The sequence below is a fragment of the Muntiacus reevesi genome, chromosome 6 (assembly GCF_963930625.1).
Source record: "Muntiacus reevesi chromosome 6, mMunRee1.1, whole genome shotgun sequence".
NCBI lineage: Eukaryota > Metazoa > Chordata > Mammalia > Artiodactyla > Cervidae > Muntiacus > Muntiacus reevesi.
The window spans coordinates 58,769,605-58,792,968 of NC_089254.1; the positions used below are offsets into that span (position 1 = coordinate 58,769,605).

The 23,364-nt window shown below is 36.9% G+C and overlaps 1 protein-coding gene across 1 annotated transcript in view; it reads left to right on the forward strand.

The window, feature by feature from the left end:
- Positions 1-23,126, forward strand: part of DPY19L2 (dpy-19 like 2) — an 83,640-nt gene extending 60,514 nt beyond the window's left edge. Inside the window, exons 17-22 of the mRNA XM_065938478.1 lie at positions 1,030-1,054; positions 11,084-11,203; positions 12,527-12,701; positions 19,745-19,844; positions 21,149-21,274; positions 22,976-23,126. Coding sequence (XP_065794550.1) covers positions 1,030-1,054; positions 11,084-11,203; positions 12,527-12,701; positions 19,745-19,844; positions 21,149-21,274; positions 22,976-23,126 — 697 coding nt within the window. The remainder of the gene's footprint in view (positions 1-1,029; positions 1,055-11,083; positions 11,204-12,526; positions 12,702-19,744; positions 19,845-21,148; positions 21,275-22,975) is intronic.
- Positions 23,127-23,364: the final 238 nt, after the last annotated feature.

Consider the following 23,364-nt stretch of genomic DNA (forward strand, 5'->3'; position numbering starts at 1 on the left):
TTATAATCACTTACCTACCAGGCCTCTCCCTTACATGCAATTTCCATACACCCCCACTTCCACCCTTGACTGTGGAAGTCAGGAAGGAGCTGCAGTGGTGGAAAAATAATTTAGTGATTTCACTACTCTTCTAAGAGGCCTTCCCCTCACTACTCTTTTTTTTTTTTTTTTTTAATTTCTGGATCTGTGTGTGCCCCTGAACTTCCTTATACTTCATACTTTCATATTTATACTGTCTTACTTCTCTTGCCAAACCCAAAATCCATATGAGAAGGCCTTTTATACTACAAAGCTTTGTTAAAAAGTGAAATATTGTCTTTACAATGGGCAATAAAATAAGCAGTCTTGTACCTCTTGCCAATCTAACATAAACTGTGGAGAATAAGAACAGGATCTATCTATTCTGTTCACACTGTGTTCACTGCACAGTGTCTGGAACACAGTAGGTGTGCCATAAAAGTTTAGTAAATTTTTAGGCATAAATATTTAGAAAATTTGTAAAACAACTTTTGTGGAACTAAAAATATTTATATGCTTTACCCAAAAACTTTTATTCTAGAAATTTATCCTAAGGAACTACTCAGAAATACTTAGAGTTTTAAGTACAAGGATGTTCATGTTATTTATAATTGTGAAAAATAAAAATAACTCAAAAGTTACAGTCATGCTTATCTAAAGCATAATATATGTTTGTGATTGAATATTTAATAAATATTCTTTTTATTCTTTATTTCTCCAGAGGTCATATTTAAGCAATCAGTAAAACCCATTTTATCTTAACCAAAGAAAAGCATTTTGATATACTTTAAATAGAATGGCTATAAATCATACCTTTTAAATTTCCATCATTTTTAGTAATTTTTATCTAATTTAGTAATTTTTTGGTAGAACTTAGTAATTTTTATCTAACAGCTTTATTTATATATTAATTTATTTAAAATATAAGAACAAATAAGTGGAGGTTCATTCTGATATAATCATAGTATAATGAACAGTCAGTTAATAGAGAATGTTTTTGTTTTATTCCAGAAAACAGCTCCTTGAACATGGTGAGGTAAAGCTTTCATTTTAGTCTCTGCTAGTTTTGTGTACTATATTTAAGTTCAAGGCTATTCACAAAGGTATGACCTTGTTGCAGGCACACCATCAGCCGTGCTAAAATGGTTCAGTACTGGTAGTAAATTTCTGATGGTCCTTCCCACTTCTTAAGCTGCTCTCAATTTTGAAGAGTGGTAAGGACTTGACAACCAGAAAGTTGATTTATGACCACCGAGTATGATTAAATTGCTTTCATTCATTCATTCATTCAAACAATAATCGGCATTAATTTCTAGCCTGCTAAGCCAATCAGCTATGGACTATCAGGGTAGGTACTGTGACTGGTGACTTTGCCACATACAGACTTGATGGTCAGTCAGTTATAATCTTAGCAGTGTTATAGGATACAACAGATGGTATAGCAGTGTTTCTGCTCTCAGATACATCTAATTTTTCAATGGAGAACAAAACAGAATAGTCTTTTTTTATGGTGCCAAATTGTTTTGTGATAAGAGAAAGATCAACATGGGCTAGAAATATGATTTCCTGAGTAATAAAACTTTGAGTCTTAACGGATGGGTCAAATTTACATGAAAGGACAAATGATTGTGAACTTAATAGGAATAACTTATGATGATAAACAATATGTTTTGAATAGTTACTATGTGCCATGCACTGTGCTGTTTGAGTCTCATAATACTATTCCTACTTTGAGAATAAGAAAATTATGTTAATTATATGATATTAGCTTTTAAAGATAAATGATAACATCAAAATGACTTTAACTCAGTGGAAGTTTAATTCTTTGCTCACATAAAGTTGAAACCAGAGTTTCGGATTAGCAGGTGGTTCTCCAACAAGCAGTGTTTCAGGAACCCAGATTCCTTCTCTCTATGGTTCTGCCATCTTTAACATGTGGTTTTCAGGCTTGATTTGTACAAGACAGCAAAGAAAAAAGAACACTGCACACTGGAGGCTTTGTAAGAGCTAGCCCTGGAAAAGATAGATAAATATCACTTCCTGCTCATAGCCAGAACTCAGACATGTGGCCACACCTGACTGCCAGTGAGGCTGGGAAGTGGAATCTTGCTGTGTTTCTAGGAATAAGAGCAAAGAGTCTCTGCTAAGAACTGGAGACCTAAGGTCTCACAGCGAATTGTCAGTAAATCTTGAGTTTATCCACTACCAGTCCATTTCCAGTGCTCTCAGAGGAGTAGTCAGCACTTTACTGCTTCCTGCGTGCCAGGTATTTTGGTTGGGGGGGGAGTAGTTAATTACATACTTTAATACTTTCATTCTCACAACAACCCACTGATGTAAATACTATTACTTTTTATTTCACAGGTTAAAATAAATGTGGCAAAGAGATGGTCAGTAACTTGACTAAAGTCAGAAAGTTAGAGTGACCTGAGCTTTGTAGAGCCAAGTACTATGAATCCAGGCAGTGTAGCAACAAAAATCTATGCTGTTTGTCCTTCACTCTGCAGCCACCTGATTCCATACAGTATTCCTTAAGTGTCTGCCTCCCTTTTTCATGTTAGTTTCCTACCTTCTCATTGTCTTTCATTTCTCCATTTATTCTTATTTTGCCCACTTTTCTCTTTTGTGTTAATTCTGCATATTTATCCATTCAATCTTTATTATGTCCCTACTATACACCAGGTTTCTATTTCTATGGGAATGAAGGTATATGGTAGAAGGAAAAAATGAGAACATATAAGTATATGTGCAATGACAAAGGGAGATATAAAAGTAGTACAGAAGAAGTGATTAAATCTGTGTGGAGGGGATGTGGTAGTTGGAGAAAGGTTTTTAAAATGTATATAGAGGAACAGCTAGCTGAAGACAAAGGATGTACGTGTGCAAGAAAGAAGGTAATACATTTATCTGGTTTAGCTCAGTTCAGTCACTCAGTTGTGTCTGACTCTGTGACTCCATGGACTGCAGCAGGCCAGCCTTCCCTGTCCATCACCAACTCCCAGAGCTTGCTCAAACTCATGTCCATTGAGTCAGTGATGTCATCCAACCATCCCATCCTCTGTTGTTCCCTTCTCCTGCCTTCAATCTTTCCCAGCATCAGGGCCTTTTCCAATGAGTCAATTCTTTGCATCAGGTGGCAAAAGTATTGACGCTTCAGCTTCAGCATCAGTCCTTCCAATGTATATTCAGGATTGATTTCCTTCAGGATTGTCTGGTTTGATCTCCTGGCCAACTCTCAAGAGTCTTCTCCAACATCACAGTTTAAAAGTATCAGTTCTTTGGCACTCAGCTTTCATTATGGTCCAGCTCTCACATCCATATATGACTACTGGAAAAACCATAGCTTTGACTAGACAGACCTTTGTCTGCAAAGTAATGTCTCCACTTTTTAATATGCTGTCTATGTTTGTCATAGCTTTTCTTCCAAGGACCAAATGTCCTTTAATTTCATGGCTGCAGTCACCATCTGCAGTCATTTTAGAGCCCAAGAAAATAAAGTCTCTCATTGTTTCCATTTTTCCCTCATCTAGTTGCCATGAAGTGATGGGACTGCATGCCCTGATCTTAGTTTTCTGAATGTTGAGTTTTAAACCAGCTTTTTCACTCTCCTCTTTCACTTTCATCAAGAGGCTCTTTAGTTCTTCTTTGTTTTCTGCTATAAGGGTGGTGTCATCTGCATATCTGAAGTTATTGATATTTCTCTCTGCAGTCTTGATTCCAGTTTGTGCTTCATCCAGCATGGCATTTTGCATGATGTACTCTGCATATAAGTTAAATAAACAGAGTGACAATGTACAGCTTTGATATACTCTTTTCCCAATTTGGAACCAGTCTGTTGTTCCGTGTCCTATTCTAACTGTTGCTTCTTGACTTGCACGTAGGTTTCTCAGGAGGCAGGTTAGGTGGTCTGGTATTCCCATCTCTCAGAATTTTCCGCAGTTTATTGTGATCCACACAGTCAAAGGCTTCGGCATAGTCAATAAAGTAGAAATAGATGTTTTTCTGGACTTATGTTTTTTCAGTGATCCAACAGATATTGGCAATTTGATCTCTTGTTCCTCTGCCTTTGGTAAATCCAGCTTGAACATCTGGAAGTTCTCATTCACATACTGTTGAGGCCTAGCTTGTAGAATTTTGAGTGTTACTTTGCTAGTGTGTGAGATGAATGCAATTGTGCAGTAGTTTGAACATTTGTTGGCATTGCCTTTCTCTGGGACTGGAATGAAAACTGACCTTTTCCAATCCTGTGGCTACTGTTGAGTTTTCCAAATTTACCCATAGATATAAGGCAAACCAGTGTTGCTGATGGATAAAAAGACAAGAAGGTGGGAAACATAAGCAGCATTAGACTGTGGGAGCTTTGTATGCAAAGAAGCTGGACTTTATTAGGACCTTGTTGTTAAGTTGGAGATGGTATGGTCAGTTCTGAGTTTTAAATACTTTAGTCTGTTGGCAGTAAAGAAGATATATATATATATATATATATTTTTTTTTTTTTTTGAAAGGCAATTAGAAATCAAGTTGACCAAAAAGAGGACAGTGATAGAAAATCTCTAATTTTTTTAAACCGAAGTGGGTATGTTAAACTCCTGATACATAAGCAGATTAGAGATGTAAATTTCTAAAAATAGTAGATCCCATAGAAGGAGATGATAGCTTTCTGGGCAGTACCAATGTGAAGTCTTGTGTCTTCCTGGCACCTAATCCTACTTCCACTTGTAATCCACACTTGATAAGTCTCTTTGGTTTGGGATGGAACTGTTTTCACCTTAGGGATGACAGGGTGTGAGAGGCACAAACCTTGACAAACTCTGAATGTGATATGATAACAAAAGGTTGTACATTCCAGCTTGTTTCAAAATTAGGTGAGACTTCCTTAGGATAATTTTTTCACCAGGGAGTAAGTTCTAAGTTCCTTGCTTTGTGCCAACCCTCTGAAACAGGGACAGTCTGCAAATCTCAACTCACTAAATGAACCCCTGGGTTACCTCCCTACTGTCGTGATATTATTAAAGTTTGTCAGATTAGTGGAGTCTATTGTGATTTTTTTTACTAATAATTTAATGTACTTGTGTTTTATTTATTCCATCAAATTAGTTTCTTTTAGCCAACTTTTCTATGTTATAAGCTTAGAAATTAGTGAAGGAATACATAGTAATTCACAGGAAAGAAAAAGAGATTTAGAAACTATTTGGTTCCAGAATATCATAATACTGTGAAGAACTTGTGAAAAGATAGGCTAGGGAGAGATAACATTTAGAATTAACTCCTGAATATTCTTTTGACCTACTCATACCTCATTTTGAGCATGATAGTCAGTATTGCATCAGCCTTTATTTTTGTCTAGTCCCTAGTTTATTATATTATGTGATTACTTTATATTAGATCCTTCATATTTAAGTCCATTTTATTTTGTGTTTTATATTATAAACAAAGTTTTTCTGTCATAACCAAAGGGCTTTATATGACATACAGCCGAAGGCATATGTCATAACATACAACTTATTTGGCGCTATTTAGTTGAAAAAGTGAAGTAATACAGAATTTGGGGGAGGAATTACTTCTTTTGAGAAACTGGTATTGAGTAATATATTTTGGGAATCTGTACACTTCTGTATTCACAGATTATTAGAACTATATTGTTAAATAGTTTGGAGAGAAAGTATAAGTTAATAATGCAAAATCATAATTACAGTTTTTAGATAATCGAGAACTGAGTTGCACCAATAGGTGTGGAAGTTACAGGAAAACATTAGTTCAGTTTTAGAAAAGATTTTCTCACATATATACAGCATCTTTCTTTGTAATAGGTACTCCTATGGCATATTCCTATTCCGGAAATGGTGAATATTCTGTTCATAGATTTATAGAAGTGATCCCTGTTTTGGGTAGTTGATTAAAGTAGATGGCTCACATAATCTACCAATCTGTGATTTAGTGGCCCTCCAAAAAAGGACCTATTTGGGTGTGAAATGTGTGGGTTTCTTTTCTTTCTCCAAAACATGATTCAGATTTTGTCCAAGGGTGAGTCTGACTAAAGGAAAATGAAGGGTTGATTTTGAAATAAATGTTCCATATTCCAAACTTGGGTTCAAGAATTATTTTTAAAAATTAAAGATTGCATTTTAAACATGAAAAAAAAAAATAGCTTTAGGTACAATTTTTGTGATCCTGTTTATTTTTATTTCAGTTGGAGGCTAATTACTTTACAACATTGTGGTGGTTTTGCCACCACATGAATCAGCCATGGGTGCACATGTGTTCCCCATCCTGAACCTCCTTCCCACCTCCCTCCCCAGCCCATCCCTCATGGTTGTCCCAGTGCACCAACCTTGAGCACCCTGCCTCATGCATCGAACCTGGACTAGAGATCTGTTTCACATATGACATGTTTCAATGCTATTCTCTCAAATCGTACCACCCTTGCTTTCTCCCACAGGGTCCAACAGTCTGTTCTTTACACCTGTGTCTCTTTTGCTGTCTTGCATATAGGGTCATCATTACCATCTTTCTAAATTCCATATATATGCATTAATATACTGTATTGGTGTTTTTCTTTCTGCCTTACTTCGCTCTGTATAATAGGCTCCAGTTTCATCCACCTCATTAGAACTGATTCAAATGCATTCTTTTTAATAGCTGAGTAATATTCCATTGTTATATATACCACGGTTTTCTTATCTGCTGATGGACATCTCAGTTCAGTTCAGCCACTCAGTCGTGTCCGACTCTTTTTGACCCCATGAACCGCAGCATGGCAGGCCTCCCTGTCCATCACCAACTGCCAGAGTCTACCCAAACCCATGTCCATTGAGTCAGTAATGCCATTCAACCATCTCATCCTCTGTTGTCCCCTTCTCCTCCTGCCCTCAATCTTGCCCAGCATCAGGGTCTTTTCCAATGAGTCAACTCTTCCCATGAGGTGGCCAGAGTGTTGGAGTTTCAGCTTCAACATCAGTCCTTCCAATGAACACCCAGGACTGATCTGCTTTAGGATGGACTTGTTGGATCTCCTTGCAGTCCAAGGGACTCTCAAGAGTCTTCTGCAACACCATAGTTCAAAAGCATCAATTCTTTGGTGCTCAGCTTTCTTTATAGTCCAACTCTCACATCCATGCATGACTACTGGAAAAACCATAGCCTTGACCAGATGGACCTTTGTGGACAAAGTAACGTCTCTGCTTTTTAGTATGCTATCTAAGTTGGTCATAACTTTCCTTCCAAGGAGTAAGCGTCTTAATTTCATGGCTGCAATCACCATCTGCAGTGATTTTGGAGCCCAGAAAAATAGTCAGCCACTGTTTCCACTGTTTCCCCATCTATTTGCCATGAAGTGATGGGACGAGATGCCATGATCTTTGTTTTCTGAATGTTGAGTTTTTAGCCAGCTTTTTCACTCTCCTCTTCCAGTTTCATCAAGAGGCTCTTTAGTTCTTCTTCACTTTCTGCCATAAGGGTGGTGTCATCTGCATATCTGAGGTTATTGATATTTCTCCTGGCAATCTTGATTCCAGCTTGTGCTTCCTCCAGCCCAGCATTTCTCATGATGTACTCTTCATATAAGTTAAATAAGCAGGATGACAACATACAGCCTTGAAGTACTCCTTTTCCTGTTTGGAACCAGTCTGTTTTTCCATGTCCAGTTCAAACTGTTGCTTCCTGACCTGCATATAGATTTCTCAAGAGGCAGGTCAGGTGTTCTGGTGTTCCCATCTCCTTCAGAATTGTCCACAGTTTATTGTGATCCACACAGTCAAAGGCTTTGGCGTAGTCAATAAAGCAGAAATAAATGTTTTTCTGAAACTCTCGAGCTTTTTCAATGATCCAGCGGATGTTGGCAATTTGATCTCTGGTTCCTCTGCCTTTTCCAAAACCAGCTTGAACATGGAAGTTAACGCTTCACGTATTGCTGAAGCCTGGCTTGGAGAATTTTGAGCATTACTTTACTAGGGTGTGAGATGAGGGCAATTGTGCGGTACTTTGAGCATTCTTTGGCATTGCCTCTCTTTGGGATTGGAATGAAAACTGACCTTTTCCAGTCCTGTGGCCACTGCTGAGTTTTCCAAATTTGCTGACATATTGAGTGCAGCGTTTTCTTTTAGGATTTGAAATAGCTCAACTAGAATTCCACCACCTCCACTAGCTTTGTTCGTAGTGATGCTTCCTAAGGCCCACTTGACTTCACATTCCAGGATGTCTGGCTCTGGGTGAGTGTGAGTGATCACACCATCATGATTATCTGGATCGTGGAGATTTTTTTGGTATAGTTCTTCTGTGTATTCTTGCCACCTCTTCTTAATAGCTTCTGTTAGGTCCATACCATTTCTGTCCTTTATTGAGCCCATCTTTGCATGAAATGTTCCCTTGGTATCTCCAATTTTCTCGAAGAGATCTCCAGTCTTTCCCATTCTATTGTTTTCCTTTATTTCTTTGCACTGATCGTTAAGGAAGGCTTTCTCATCTCTCATTGCTATTCTCTTGAACTCTACGTTCAAATGGGAATATCTTTCCTTTTCTCCTTTGCTTTTCGCTTCTCTTCGTTTCACAACTATTTGTAAGGCCTCCTCAGACAGCTGTTTTACGTTTTTGCATTTCTTTTTCTGGGGATGGTCTTGATTGCTGTCTCCTGTACAATGTCACGAACCTCCATCCATGGACATCGAGGTTGCTTCCATGTCCTGGCTATTGTAAACAGGCTGCGATGAATGTTGAGGTACCTGTGTCTCTTTCATTTCTGTGTATGCCCAGCAGTGGGATTGCTGGGTCTTATGCCATTCTGTTTGAAATATCAATTATATGTTTCTGATGATAAGAATAGCACGTTTTTAAAATTTGAAAAATCAGAAAAATTACCATTCAAAAATAATGTCTGTAAACTTTTTAGGTATACTCTCTTATAGCCTTTCCTTCTGTGCATATATATTATATATACACATAAATGGTTTTCACAGAATATTATTTTGTAAATATAGCATTTTATATTCTGAAAACTTTGGTTCAGTTGCTAAATCGTGTCAGACTCTGCAATCCCGTGGACTGCAGTATGCCAGACTTCCCTATCCTTCACCATCTTCCAGAGTTTGCTCAACTCATGTCCATCATGTTGGTGATGCCATCCAACCATCTCATACTCTTGTTATCCTCTTGTCCTCCTGCCTTCAATCTTTTCTAGTATCGGTGTCTTTTCCAGTGAGTTGGCTCTTCGTGTCAGGTGGTCACTGAAGCTTCAACATCAGTCCTTCCAATGAGTATTCAGGATTGATTTCCTTTAGGATTGACTGGTTTGATCTCCTTGCTGTCCAAGGGACCTCAAGCATCTTCTTCAGCACCACAGTTGAAAAACATCAATTCTTCAGCATTTGACCTTCTTTATGGTCCAGCTGTCACATCTGTACATGACTACTGGAAAAACCATAGCTTTAACTATATAGACCTTTGTTGGCAAAGTGATGGCAATGCTTTTGAATATGCAGTCTAGGTTTGCCATGACTTTTTTTGCAAGGAGCAAGCGTCTTTTAATTTCATGGCTGCAATCACCATCTGCAGTGATTTTGGAGCCCCCCAAAATAAAGTCTGTCACTGTTTCCATTTTTTCCCCATATATTTGCTATGAAGTAATGGGACCAATGACATGATCTTTGTTTTTGAAAACTGTTCCACGCCATTAAATAGTCTTCCAATATATTAATGTCTATATACATGTGATAATGGATCTTCTCTGGTAGCTCAGATGATAAAGAATCTGCCTACAATGCAGGAAATGCAGGGGACCTGGCTTTGATTACTGCATTGGGAAGATCCCCTGGAGAAGAGAATGGAAACCCACTGCAGTTTTCTTGCATGGACAGAGGAGCCTGGGGGGCTATAGTACATGGGGTCGCAAAGAGTCAGACACAGCTGAGGAAGTAACACTTTACTTTTCACATGTGAAAATGCTGTAATTCACTTAGTCTTCTACATTGCTCATTTAGTTTGTTTCTATTTCGGGTGTGAAAAATTCACTTCAGTTACCATCTTTGTAGAAGTATTTTTATGTTTTGATTATTCCCTTAAATACCTAGAACCAAGGTTTAGGTTGGTTTGGTTCTAGGATCATGGCTAGACCCTATCCAAGTTTGGCTCTTTTCTAGGATCTTGATAAGTATTACTAAATTACAGAAATATACTGATTATTACAGTGTGTGGTTTCATGGCATACTCTCTAATACTCAATTTAATATTTATCAATTTTATAGATGAAAACATTATTTTTTACTATTTACCTTGTTTTAATATTAGTGGTTTAGAATATGAATATTTAGTTACTTTTACTTGTATTAATTCTTTGTCCATTTATGTACTGAGGAGTTTGTTGATATTTTATGAATATGTCTATTAGAAAAGTTTTGTTTGAAAACTTAGCTCAGTGAAACTCCATCTTAATCAAAATGGGGTGTCCTCTGATTAGTACAAATATTTATACAATTCCACTACTTCTAAAAGAATCTAAATTGTGTTATGATTTTTGTTGCTGACTGAATATCACAAATTTGTGAAGCTTCCCATATTTTTAAGTCTCTGTGACTCCCTTTCTCACCTGGTATAGGTCCTTGCTCAAATACCACCTTTTTGAGGAGTTCCACTCTGATGATCCTAAGTACACTTGCAACTTATGCCTGTGACCTCACACCACACCCTGCACTTCAGTCTCCTTTTCAGCTCTACTTCCTTTTCCATTATACTTACCACTTTCTGAAAGACTGTTTAATAGGTTTTGTTATTTGATACGTCTATTCAATTTTCTTTCTCTCCTTACTAAATGTACTAAAATGTGAGTCTCATGAGGACAGGAATTGCTCAGTGTTGTTTTAGCACCCTACTGTATCCAAAGCACTCAGAACAGTACCTGGCATATAGCAGGCATTTGATAAATCTTTGTTGAATGAATGAATGAATATTAATAGATATATTACTGAGGTAAAAGATCCTTGTCCTAATGAATAACAATAGTTTTAATATACTTTATTGTACATATACTAATTTTAAAATATAAAGTGAAAATTAATTTTGTTTTGTGTTTTTATAGATAATTTTTCACACATTGCAGTTGCTTGCATTTACTTCCCTTGCCATTTTAATTATGAGGCTGAAACTCTTTTTGACACCTCACATGTGTGTTATGGCTTCCCTGATATGTTCTCGGCGGGTAAGGTTTCATTCTTTTATAACTACTCTATAACAGTAAAGCAACTACAATGTAGTTAATCATGGTTTTGCTCACTAATTTAAAACGTAAAAGCACTCAGTGTTTTTTTATCTTAAGTGATTTAAAGTACTAGTTTGTGATTCATTATAGCACAGTGATAGTGAAGTCGCTCAGTCGTGTCCAACTCTTTGCGACCCCATGGACTGTAGCCTACCAAGCTCCTCCGTCCATGGAATTTTCCAGGCAAGAGTACTGGAGTGGGGTGACATTATAGCATAAGAAAAGCAAATTCAAGTAGCTTTGAAATTTATTCCTAGATTTTAGCTGATAATTCTGTGACTTTCCCCTCTATTAGTATTCTCACTAATATAGTTTTTGAAATTCAGGTCAGTAACAGCTTCACAGCCCCTCAAAACTATCCTCAAGTGCTCTTGTGGTACTAGAGAAGATGCAGTGAAATTGCTGTAGTATTGTCCTGTTGGGCTTGGATAATCGGTGGAAAAATTGTCAATTTCTAGGGTTCTGTTACTGTAGCTCATATGCAAGACAGCTAGATAAAGTAGCTAGAATTTTGGGACCAAGTTACTTCTGGAGACCCCTTACTTGGTTTTAATTAAAAATGTTTTGCCTTAGAATATCATAATACTTAAATTCCTGAGAGGATAAAAATTGTCAGTACTAATGGTGTTTCCCTAGATATTCAAGATGTCCATAAAAGACATCCAGATATTACAGGATTTTAGTTCGGGGATATGTCAGAATTATGATTTGCTAACCTTAACTCCTGATGCTGAAGCTGAAACTCCAGTACTTTGGCCATCTTATGCAAAGAGTTGACTCATTGGAAAAGACCCTGATGCTGGGAGGGATTGGGGGCAGGCAGAGAAGGGGACAACAGAGGATGAGATGGTTGGATGGCATCACTGACTCAATGGACATGGGTTTGAGTAGACTCCGGGAGTTGGTGATGGACTGGGAGGCCTGGCATGCTGCGATTCATGGGGTCACAAAGAGTCGGACATGACTGAGCCACTAAACTGAACTGAACTGAACTGAACCTTAACTCCTGGTTGTAAATCTGTACTAGAAGGATCAGGTATTTCTTGTTTAATTCTTTCAAGAAGAAAGTAAACTCCATTTTAACTGGATTATATAATTCTAAAATATTTGCTGGTTTTAAACAATAGATAATTATTATATTCTGTATATTATTAGTATCAAATGGTAATCCATCTTGGTTTTGGTAGAAAGGTGAGAATATATTATTGATCCAATAGCACTGTTCATATAAGAATTATAAATGAATGGTTTCTTTCATTTCAGCTCTTTGGCTGGCTTTTTTGCAGAGTTCGTTTTATGTCTCTTATCCTCAGTCTTGTAACAGCAATGTCAATACAAGGTTATGCAAACCTCCATAATCAATGGAGCATAATAGGAGAATTTAATAATTTGCCCCAGGAAGAACTGATACAGTGGATCAAATACAATACCAGGCCGGGTATGTAGCTGTTTTGATTATATGTATAGCTAGCACATACACATACACTCACACACATTATATGTTGTTATACATTTGTATATGTTGTATAGTTGTCATTTCACATATATATGTGTGTATATATACAATTATGACTATGCCAAAGCCTTCAACTGTGTGGATCACAGTAAACTGTGGAAAACTCTGAAAGAGGTGGGAATACCAGACCACCTGACCTGCCTCTTGAGAAACCTGTATGCAGGTCAGGAAGCAACAGTTAGAACTGGACATGGAACAACAGACTGGTTCCAAATAGGAAAAGGAGTACTTTAAGGCTGTATATTGTCACCCTACTTGTTTATATGCAGAGTACATCATGGAAACGCTGGGCTGGAAGAAACACAAGCTAGAATCAAGATTGCCAGGAGAAATATCAATAACCTCAGATATGCAGATGACACCACCCTTATGGCAGAAAGTGAAGAGGAACTAAAAAGTTTCTTGATAAAAGTGAAAGAGGAGAGTGAAAAAGTTGGCTTAAAGCTTAACATTCAGAAAACTAAGATCATGGCATCTGGTCCCATCACCTCATGGGAAATAGATGGGGACACAGTGGAAACAGTGTCAGACTTTATTTTTTGGGGCTCCAAAATCACTGCAGATGGTGACTGCAGTCATAAAATTAAAAGACGCTTACTCCTTGGAAGGAAAGTTATGACCAATCTAGACAGCATATTAAAAAGGAGAGACATTACTTTGCCAACAATGGTCCGTCTGGTCAAGGCATGGCTTTTCCAGTGGTCATGTATGGATGTGAGAGTTGGACTGTGAAGAAAGCTGAGCGCCGAAAAATTGATGCTTTTGAACTATGGTGTTGCAGAAGATTCTTGAGAGTTCCTTGGACTGCAAGTAGATCCAATCAGTCCATCCTAAAGGAGAATAGTCCCGTTCATTGGAAGGACTGATGCTGAAGCTGAAACTCCAATACTTTGGCCACCTCATGCGAAGAGTTGACTCATTGGAAAAGACCCTGGTGCTGGGAAGGACTGGGGGCAGGAGGAGAAGGGGACGACAGAGGATGAGATGGCTGGATGGCATCACCGACTCGATGGACATGGGTTTGGGTAGACTCCGGGAGTTGGTGATGGACAGGGAGGCCTGGCGTGCTTTGGTTCATGGGGTCGCAAAGAGTTGGACACGACTGAGTGACTGAACTGAACTGATATATACAATTTAAAAAAACACGCATTCATACCTTCACACATTTTTAGTGTGTTAACTGCAGTGTTCACCAAGTCAAATTTCCAAAAAGAAATGTTGTGTCCTCTTTAAACCCCTCCTGGATACCTGTCAAAAAGAATGTTAATTGGTATTTAGAGTTAATGGTTGTTCACAAGTTATATGCTATAACTCTGAGATTATTATTGTATTTTAATCATAACAGTGGCGGCTCAAAGTAAAAAACCTTTAATGACAAACCTTCACACCGTGTAACAGGCCACTGGAGAAACCAGTGTTGACTGTGGGGAGGTTAACAACACCCCTCCCATTACTTCCATCAGTGCATACCCTCTGCTCCATGTCTATAAAACCAATCACATACAGAAGGATTAAAATCTTGGACTTTCGGGTTTTTTCACTAACTTGTCTCAAAAAGATGATTGTACATGCTACTTTTAAATAGTATAAAAAATTCTTTTACTTTTTCTTACAGTCTTTTATCTAAGACCACCTCAAGCAGATTGATATTTACTTTATTTTTAAATACCTTTTTAGAGAATGAACATATTCTATGCTGTTTTCTGCAACTACTCTATAGTCCTGTTCAAGACAGTTTTTTTCTGGGTTAATTTCTTCACTATGATTTATTTAAATTTATCCTGTGACTCTTTGAGCCACTTTCCTCTTATTTGGTAGTCATCATTTTACTAATTAGCTATCGTTAAGGTAAACTCTTATAAACTTCAACTCAGATATTTGGTCTGTGGCTTTCAAAGGGTGTAGATGACAATGCCTCATCACTTAGACTCTGAGTCTTAGAGCTTCCAGGCTAGTTTAATCAGAATTTTTTAATTAATATTTTATTTTTTCCCTGTAAGGTACAAGGTAGTTACTGCCTTTACTCTCTCTCACCCCTCACCACTTACACCTGTTTTTCCAAAGCTTTAAAAGGTATCTGTTCTTTTCATGTTTTCTTGCATCTTTTATCCAGTGTTTGTCTTGGGTTTTTGGCAAAAAAAAAAAAAAAAAAAGCCTATGTTTAGCAACTTATCCTTCTAAGACAATTCCCACAAACTCCTACCTCATTTTTGCCTCTTCTTTGATCCTATCAATTTTTTTTGTCTCTGTATTATGAGTTCTCTCATGGTTACCACCTGTTTTATTAAAAGAAGCTTGAGATACTATAGAAGGTGAGACTAAAGCTTACATTCAGGTCTACCATGTGGCTTTGCGTAGTTTGTACACAGCACAGAGGTGCTCAGTTGAGAGGACAAGTGGGAACTGTAATCCAGCTTGTGGTCCACTCACAAGTCATGTATTAGTGAGGTTCTGTCAGATCAGAAGGGATACTTTTTTCTAATACATGCAGTAGGCTAATTGGAGATTTAAATATATTACAGAAAAGATCCTGTGGTTTCCCGTCATGCTTATATTTGATGCCTTACTCCCAAGAGGAAAGAAGCAGCTAAGAAGTATTTCTCCCTTTCCCTCTGTTTCATAGATGGTTTCTTCTCCATGGTTCCAGTTCTTGCTGGACAGGCTTCCCTAGTTTCTTCTGGATGACCCTGGTCCTGACCTTGGGTCGCTCTAGCCCAGAGTTTCTCAACTTTGATATTCAGGGCAACCCTTTACACTGGCAGAACAATATTTAGCAGTATTAGCAGCATTCCTTTCTTCTACCAATCAGATATCAGTCTTACCTCTCCCTTAACAGGGTGTTAACCAAAAATGTCTCCAGAAGTTGCCAGGAACAAAATTACTCCTGACTGAGAACTACTACTCTTGTCTAAGAGCTTTTCATCATTAATTATTGAATATTACAGTAATAAAAATGTTTACTACAGTTTATTTATATATATATTTTAATTTAAGGCATATGAAGAGAAATAAATCCCTTAGAAGAAATGTAATAGCCCTCATAGCCAACAAAAGAATCCAAAATGCAATACTTGGTTGTAGTCTCAAAAACAACAGAATGATCTGTTTGTTTCCAAAGCAAACCATTCACTATCACAGTAATCTTAAGTCTGTGCACCAACCACTAATGCCAAGGAAGCTGAAGTTCAATGATCTGTGAAGACCTACAAGACCTTCTAGAACTAAAACCAAAAAAGATATCCTTTTCATCACAGGAGACTGGAATGCAAAAGTAGAAAGTCAAGAGATACCTGGAATAACAGGCAAATTTTCCCTTGGAGTACAAAATAAAGCAGGGCAAAGGCTAATAGAGTTTTGCCAAGAGGATGCATACACCGTCTTCCAACATAGCAAACACCCTCTTGCAACACAAGAGACAACTCTACACATGGACATCACCAGATGGCCAGTACTGAAATCAGATTGATTATAGTCTTTGCAGCTGAAGATGGAGAAGTCCTGTACACTGAGAAAAACAAGACCAAGAGCTGACTGTGGCTCTGATCATGAACTCCTTATTGCCAAATTCAGACTTAAATTGAAGAAAGTAGGGAAAACTGCTAGGCCATTCAGGTATGACCTAAATCAAATCCCTACAATTATACAATGGATGTGACAAATGGTTTCAAGGGATTAGATCTGATAGAGTGCCTGAAGCACTATGGACAGAGTTTCATAACATTGTACAGGAGGTGGTGATCAAAACCATGCCCAAGAAAAAGAAATGCAAAAAGACAAAACGGTTGGCTGAGGAGGCCTTACAAATAGATGAGAAAAAAAGAGAAGTGAAAAGCAAAGGAGAAAAGGAAAGATACACCCATTTGAATGCAGAGTTCCAAAGAATAGCAAGGAGAGATAAGAAAGCCTTCCTAAGTGAACAATTCAAAGAAACAGAGGAAAACAATAGAATGGAAAAGACTAGACATCTCTTCAAGAAAATTAGAGATACCAAAGGAACATTTCATGCAAAGATGGGCTCAATAAAGGACAGAAATGGTATGGACCAAATAGAAGCAGAAGATATTGAGAGGAGGTGGCAAGAATACACAGAAGAACTGTACAAAAAAGATCTAATGACCCAGATAACCACAATGGTGTAATCACTTACCTAGAGCCAGACATCCTGGAATGCAAAGTCAAGAAGGTCTTAGGAAGCATGACTATAAACAAAGCTTGTGGAGGTGATGGAATTCCAGTTGAGCTATTTCAAATCCTAAAGGATGATGCTGTGAAAGTGCTGCACTCAATATATCAGCAAATTTAGAAAACTCAGCAGTGGCCACAGCACTGGAAAAAGTCAGTTTTCATTCCAGTCCCAAAGAAAGCCAATGCCGCAGAATGCTCAAAGTACTGCACAATTGCACTCATCTCACCTGCTAGCAAAGTAATGTTCAAAATTCTCCAGACTAGGCTTCACAAACCACGAACTTCCAGATGTTCAAGCTGGATTTAGAAAAGACAGAGGAACCAGAGATCAAATTGCCAACATCTGTTGGATCATAGAAAAAGCAGAAGTCCAGAAAGGCATCTACTTCTGCTTCATTGATCATGCTAAATAAAGCCTTTAACTGTGTGGACCACAATAAAATATGGAAAATTCTTCAAGAAATGAGAATACTAAACCATCTAACCTGCCTCCTGAGAAACCTGTATGCAGGTCAAGAAGCAACAGTTAGAACTGGACATGGAACAACGGACTGGTTCCAAACTGGGAAAGGAGTATGTCAAAGCTGTATATTGTTACCTTGCTTATTTAACTTATGTGTAGAGCACATCATGCAAAATGCCGGGCCGGATGAAGTGCAAGCTGGAATCAAGATTGCTGGAAGAAATATCAATAACCTCAGATATACAGATGACACCACCCTTCTGGCAGAAAGCAAAAAGAGGAACTAACAAGCCTCTTGATGAAGGTGAAAGAGGAGAGTGAAATAGTTGGCTTAAAACTCAGAGTTGAAAAAATGAAGATCATGGTATCCAATCATGTCAAATAGATGGGGAAAAGATGGAAACAATGAGAGACTTTATTTTCTTGGGCTCCAAAATCACTACAGATGGTGACTGCAGCCGTGAAATTAAAAGACGCTTGCTCCTTGGAAGAAAAGCTAGACAGCATATTCAAAAGCAGGAACATTACTTTGTGGACAAAGGTCTGTCTAGTCAAAGCTATGGTTTTTCCAGTAGTCATATATGGATGTGAGAGCTAGACCATAAAGAAAGCTGATGCCGAAGAACTGATACTTTTTTGAACTGTGATGTTGGAGAAGACTCTTGAGTGTTGGTCAGGAGATCAAACCAGTCAATCCTGAAGGAAATCAATCCTGAATATTCATTGGAAGGACTGATGCTAAAGCTGAAGCTTCAATACTTTTGCCACCTGATGCAAAGAATTGACTCATTGGAAAAGACCCTGATGCTGGGAAAGATTGAAGGCAGGAGGAGCAGGGGATGACAGAGGATGAGATGGTTAGATGGCATCATTGACTCAATGGACATGAGTTTGAGCAAGCTCCAGGAGATGGTGAAGGACAGGGAAGCCGGTGTGCTGCAGCCCATGGGTTTGCAAAGAATTGGACATGACTGAGCAACTGAACAGCAACAACAAATTCATTCAAAGTTACATTTAGAATGATTAATTATATTTGAAAATAAATATTCAATTATTTCCAGTAGATCTGAGTAATATGCCTAGTTCTTATTGGTGGTTTTACTTTGCTGAATAAAAGTGATAATGATCTTCCTAATTATATAATAATTTATTATATGATTATAATAAATCATATTTATTTCTTTCCATTTGGTCTTTTTGTCTCTCAAGAAATACAACTAAAACTGAAGCCACATAGTAGATTTTGGTGTATCACTAGTTATAACCAGAAAGCAACGGATTTATACATGGTATTGCTCCAGAAAGTGCTACTAACACGTAATGAAATGGTTTGATGAAATCTATATATTTATAAAGTCAAACAAAAACTAAGAAGACTTAGTTACAAATATTTAAAAGTGATCTGAGGGAAGAAAACAATGCCTTCATCTGGCAAGTTCTCAGGATTACAGTTCATAACCCACAAAACTCACTTTAAAACATGTACTGTGAGACTTGCCCTTTATGTCTTCTAGTTCCTAGAACTTTAGACCATTGGAGCAAGATATGAAATTTTACAGTTCTTCCTAGTCCTGTCTTTGTAGTGGTGTTGGTATAGCGCTTGAGCAGGGCAGTGTGCTCCAGTGAAGTGGCCTGGAGGGTGGGCCCTGATAGTTCCTAGCTGTGCTATCTTGGGCTCATTGCTTTGCTGTCTCTTAGCTTCCTAATCTCCAAAACAGGAATAACATAGAACCTACCCCCAAAGCTGTGCAAGATAAATTGTATAATCACCAAGTGTATGGTACCAAGATAACATTTAACAAAAGTTGGCTATTATTTTGTAGGCCATCAGTAAATATTAAGTGAAAAAATAAGAATGCTGTCAATGATTATTATTTTAACTGTACTTTGTCTTTCTTGGGCTTCCCTGGTAGCTCTTCTGGTAAAGAATCTGCCTGCAATGCAGGAGAGCCTGGTTTGATTCCTGGGTCAGGAAGATCCCCTGGAGAAGGGATAGGCTACCCACTCCAGTATTCCTGGGCTTCCCTGGCGGCTCAGACGGTGAAGAATCTCCCTGCAATGTAGCAGACCCAAGTTTGATTCCTGGGTTGGGAAGATCCCTTGGAGGAGGAAATGGCAATCTGCTCTGGTATTCTTGCCAGAAAAATCCCATGGATAGAGGAGCCTAGTACCTACAGTCCATGGGGTCGGAAAGAGTTGGACATGACTGAGCAACTAAGCACAGTACATCTTTCTTAATTGGGTTCAAATATTACAGATGATTAACCTTTGGTTTTCTTTAAAACATGTTATTAAGAAATATAATCTTGTTTTCCAGATGCTGTTTTTGCTGGTGCCATGCCTACAATGGCAAGTGTCAAGCTTTCCACTCTTCACCCCATTGTGAATCACCCACATTATGAGGATGCAGACTTGAGGTGGGCAACTGATAGAATTCTACAACCAGACACACCAATGACTTCCACTGACTTATAGGAATAGGGAAAATTTTTATATACACATACACATTCTTTCATCCTCATGTTCATTCTAGAAGTTAAAAAGTAATAACAATTCAGAAATTATAACATGTACCTGTTAAAGCAACCTTAATAAATTGCTGAACACTGAAAAAAGCAAAACTGAATTTTGCTCAAAGTAAAAAATAGATCACATTTATGACTAGCCTCTGTGTGTTTCTGTGGGTGTGTGTGTTCCAGTGACACTCCTAAGTAGTAGTAACAAGAAGGGATTAGACTTGGCTCATGGCCATCATTTGCCAACCCCCGTTCTAGATTCCACAGCCCCTCTGCCCAGTTTAAGAAACCACTCTTGATCTTACTGATGGCCAATGATTAGCCTTTTTTCACAGGTAAAAAGAGTTTATGAAGTCCACTGTGTTAAATGCTTTTATGAAAATTTGGGTTGCTCTTTTGCTAGTTGATTATGGGAACTCTAGTTTCCACTGAAATCTGAAAGTTTTGTTTTCCTTAAGTGACTTTTAAAAATTATTTTAATCATCCTAGTAATTGGATAATCTTTTCCTTTTAATGTGACTTTGGTTTATTGTTAAAGGTAATATTTTAAATTATTTAAAGTTTTATGTTTGGTTTTGAAGATTGGGCATTCTGTATGCTTGAGCTCCTAAGAAAAGTCTAATGTATAATTGATCATTTATTTAGGATTTTATAAAAATTCCCATTTAGAACTAAATCATCTGTCTACCATATTTTGCTAAACTTTCTGTCTCTCCAGCTTCTATTAGGGTACTTTCTCTACCTCACCACTACTGTAGATGCCCACTGTCTGATTATTCTATTTACTATATTCAGCTTCGACTCATATGTCTTTCAGACCTTCTCTAAATGAAATTATCTACTGAAATCTGTATTTTCACTATATTTAGCCTCTATCTGCATTTCTCCCAGATTAGTTATTTTATGAATTATGCAGAGCTAATTTTATATTCTGAACTATTATACTGCTACCTGTCTCTAGACTCTAAACTGGCTTATACACTGATAATCACTACCTGCAAATTCAAATTTCTATAAGTTTTAGAACATGTAAAATGTAAGTAAAATGTGGAAATTTCTATCCAAATAATTCATGCTGTTTGGGGTCATGTTAATCAGTGCTCCATCCAGTAAGCATTGGGGTTTTAATTTGATAACAAAATTTCTTCAGTCAACTCTATTATCACTAATTTAGAAACTTTTTTTTAACTTGTTTGAATTTAAAGAGCTCGGACAAAAATAGTTTACTCCGCATATAGTCGAAAATCTGCAAAAGAAGTGAGAGATAAGTTGGTGGAGTTACATGTAAATTACTACATTTTAGAAGAGGCATGGTGTGTTGTGAGAACTAAGTGAGTATGACCCCTATGCTCTATGATATATGGTATATTTTAAAGCAGTGAATGTTTTACTTCATTACAGCAGTCCTGATGCTTTAAATTTTTTTTATTTTAAATTGATTCCATTAAATTGTTGGCATTTTATTTAAAATTCTTGCATGGAATTATACTATTTAAGCATAATGTAATTTCAGAAATGATAGTATATTTTGCTATCCTAATTCTTTCATTTTAACATCTGAATGTAGCTTTTTTCCATAATTTTCAAGTTTTTTAAACTTTTATTAGATATCTAAAATACAGATCTGAATTTATAGCAAAGTGAGATACTAGCATTCTGCTACTACAGCTGATTTACATTGGATTTATACGACACATAAGAAAAGTTTCACATAACTCAGAAGGACATAATAAGAAAATGTTTCTAATTAACAGTTTTAAATTTCTGAATTTTGAATACCTAAAAATACATCAAATTCTGAGATGTGTAATGAATATCTTCAGGCCTTTGTTTAGTCTCCTCGATTTAAAAAGTCCTTAGTTGTATTAATCTTAACATTAAGAATTTTCATTTCTCCTATGAATAATTAGGAATTGGCTATATGGGACTTTTGAAGAGCTAATTTTGGAGATTTTAGTAGCTAATTTTTGTTCTAATTTTAAAATCTAATAAATAATGTATAGGAAGAAGTATATCGGGACTGAACACTCCAATCAAATGCCAGAGATTGAGACTGAATACAAAAGCAAAACCCATTTATGTCCTTCCTTATAGGAAGATGCATTTTAAGTACAAATGCATGAAAGAAAGGTTGAAGTAGAAAGGATAAAAATGTTACCACTTGAGTAACCATGTGTGTAGCATGTGCTAAATATGTATTTTCTAGCATATTCTAAAAAGGCAACACTATAGAGTGGAGGGAAGATAAATACTTACCTAGGCTGATGTTTCAGGGAGAGGACTGACTATAAAAGGGTACCAGGGAACTTATTGAGGTGATGGAAATTTTCTGTGTATTGATTATGATGGTGCTCACACACCTATACACATTTACCCATGCTTATGAAAATTTACACATAAACTGAGTGAATTTTATTGTACATAAATACCTCAATATAGACTGATATTGTCTGACTTCTTCCCTGTAATGATTCCCATGCAGGGTTATTCTCTAGTGAGAAATATCTCATTCAGTCCACTCAGAAAGGGAAGAGTTGAGGAGAGTAACACTGGCAGAAGAGCTGCTTTTTCCTGCTTTGGACTTTATATGTTTTCATGCTAATTTAATTCAAAATTTAAGTTCAAGAATATGAAGTAGGTAATTCATCAGGAATTAGATTAACTATTAACTTTGCTTTAATTTGTCTCATTCTACTGTAAATGGGTATTATGTTTGGATGGCAGTACTGCTTAGAACATATATTCATTTATATTTCACTTTGAAGGTGGATTTTTAAATATGTTTCTGAATTACATTGAGCTCTTATTATTTGATTCAATAATATATTGGTTATTTGGTTAACTGGAATATAAAATATAGCATAATTTCATTTTATTATTAATATCTCTAAATTTTAAACATGTTTTTTGAAATGCACTAAGATTTTTAATTTATTAAATGTTAGTCTCTAAAAATCTGAGATATTTTATAATTATAGTTCTTCTAGATATGAATGCATTTTTAATATATATATGTGTGCCTATTTTTTCAGGCCTGGTTGCAGTATGCTTGAAATTTGGGATGTGGAAGACCCTTCTAACTCAGCTAACCCTCCCTTATGCAGCGTCTTGCTCAAGGATGCGAGGCCATACTTCACCACAGTGTTTCAGAATAGTATGTACAGAGTGTTAAAGGTTAACTGAGAAAAGACTGCCCTTTACACTGTGGTGCAAACAGGTGTACAAAAACAATCAATTTAGTTTATTTACATTAATAAAAATCACAAGCTTTAATAAAGGACCCTTAAAAACAAGATAGGAAAAATGATTTAAAGTTTTTCTAATTTCTAAAAGGTAAATTATTTCATTGTTTTCCATTGAATGTCAGCCTTATTAAACTTGTCATATAAATGAATAAATCATTTCATGTTCCATAAATAAA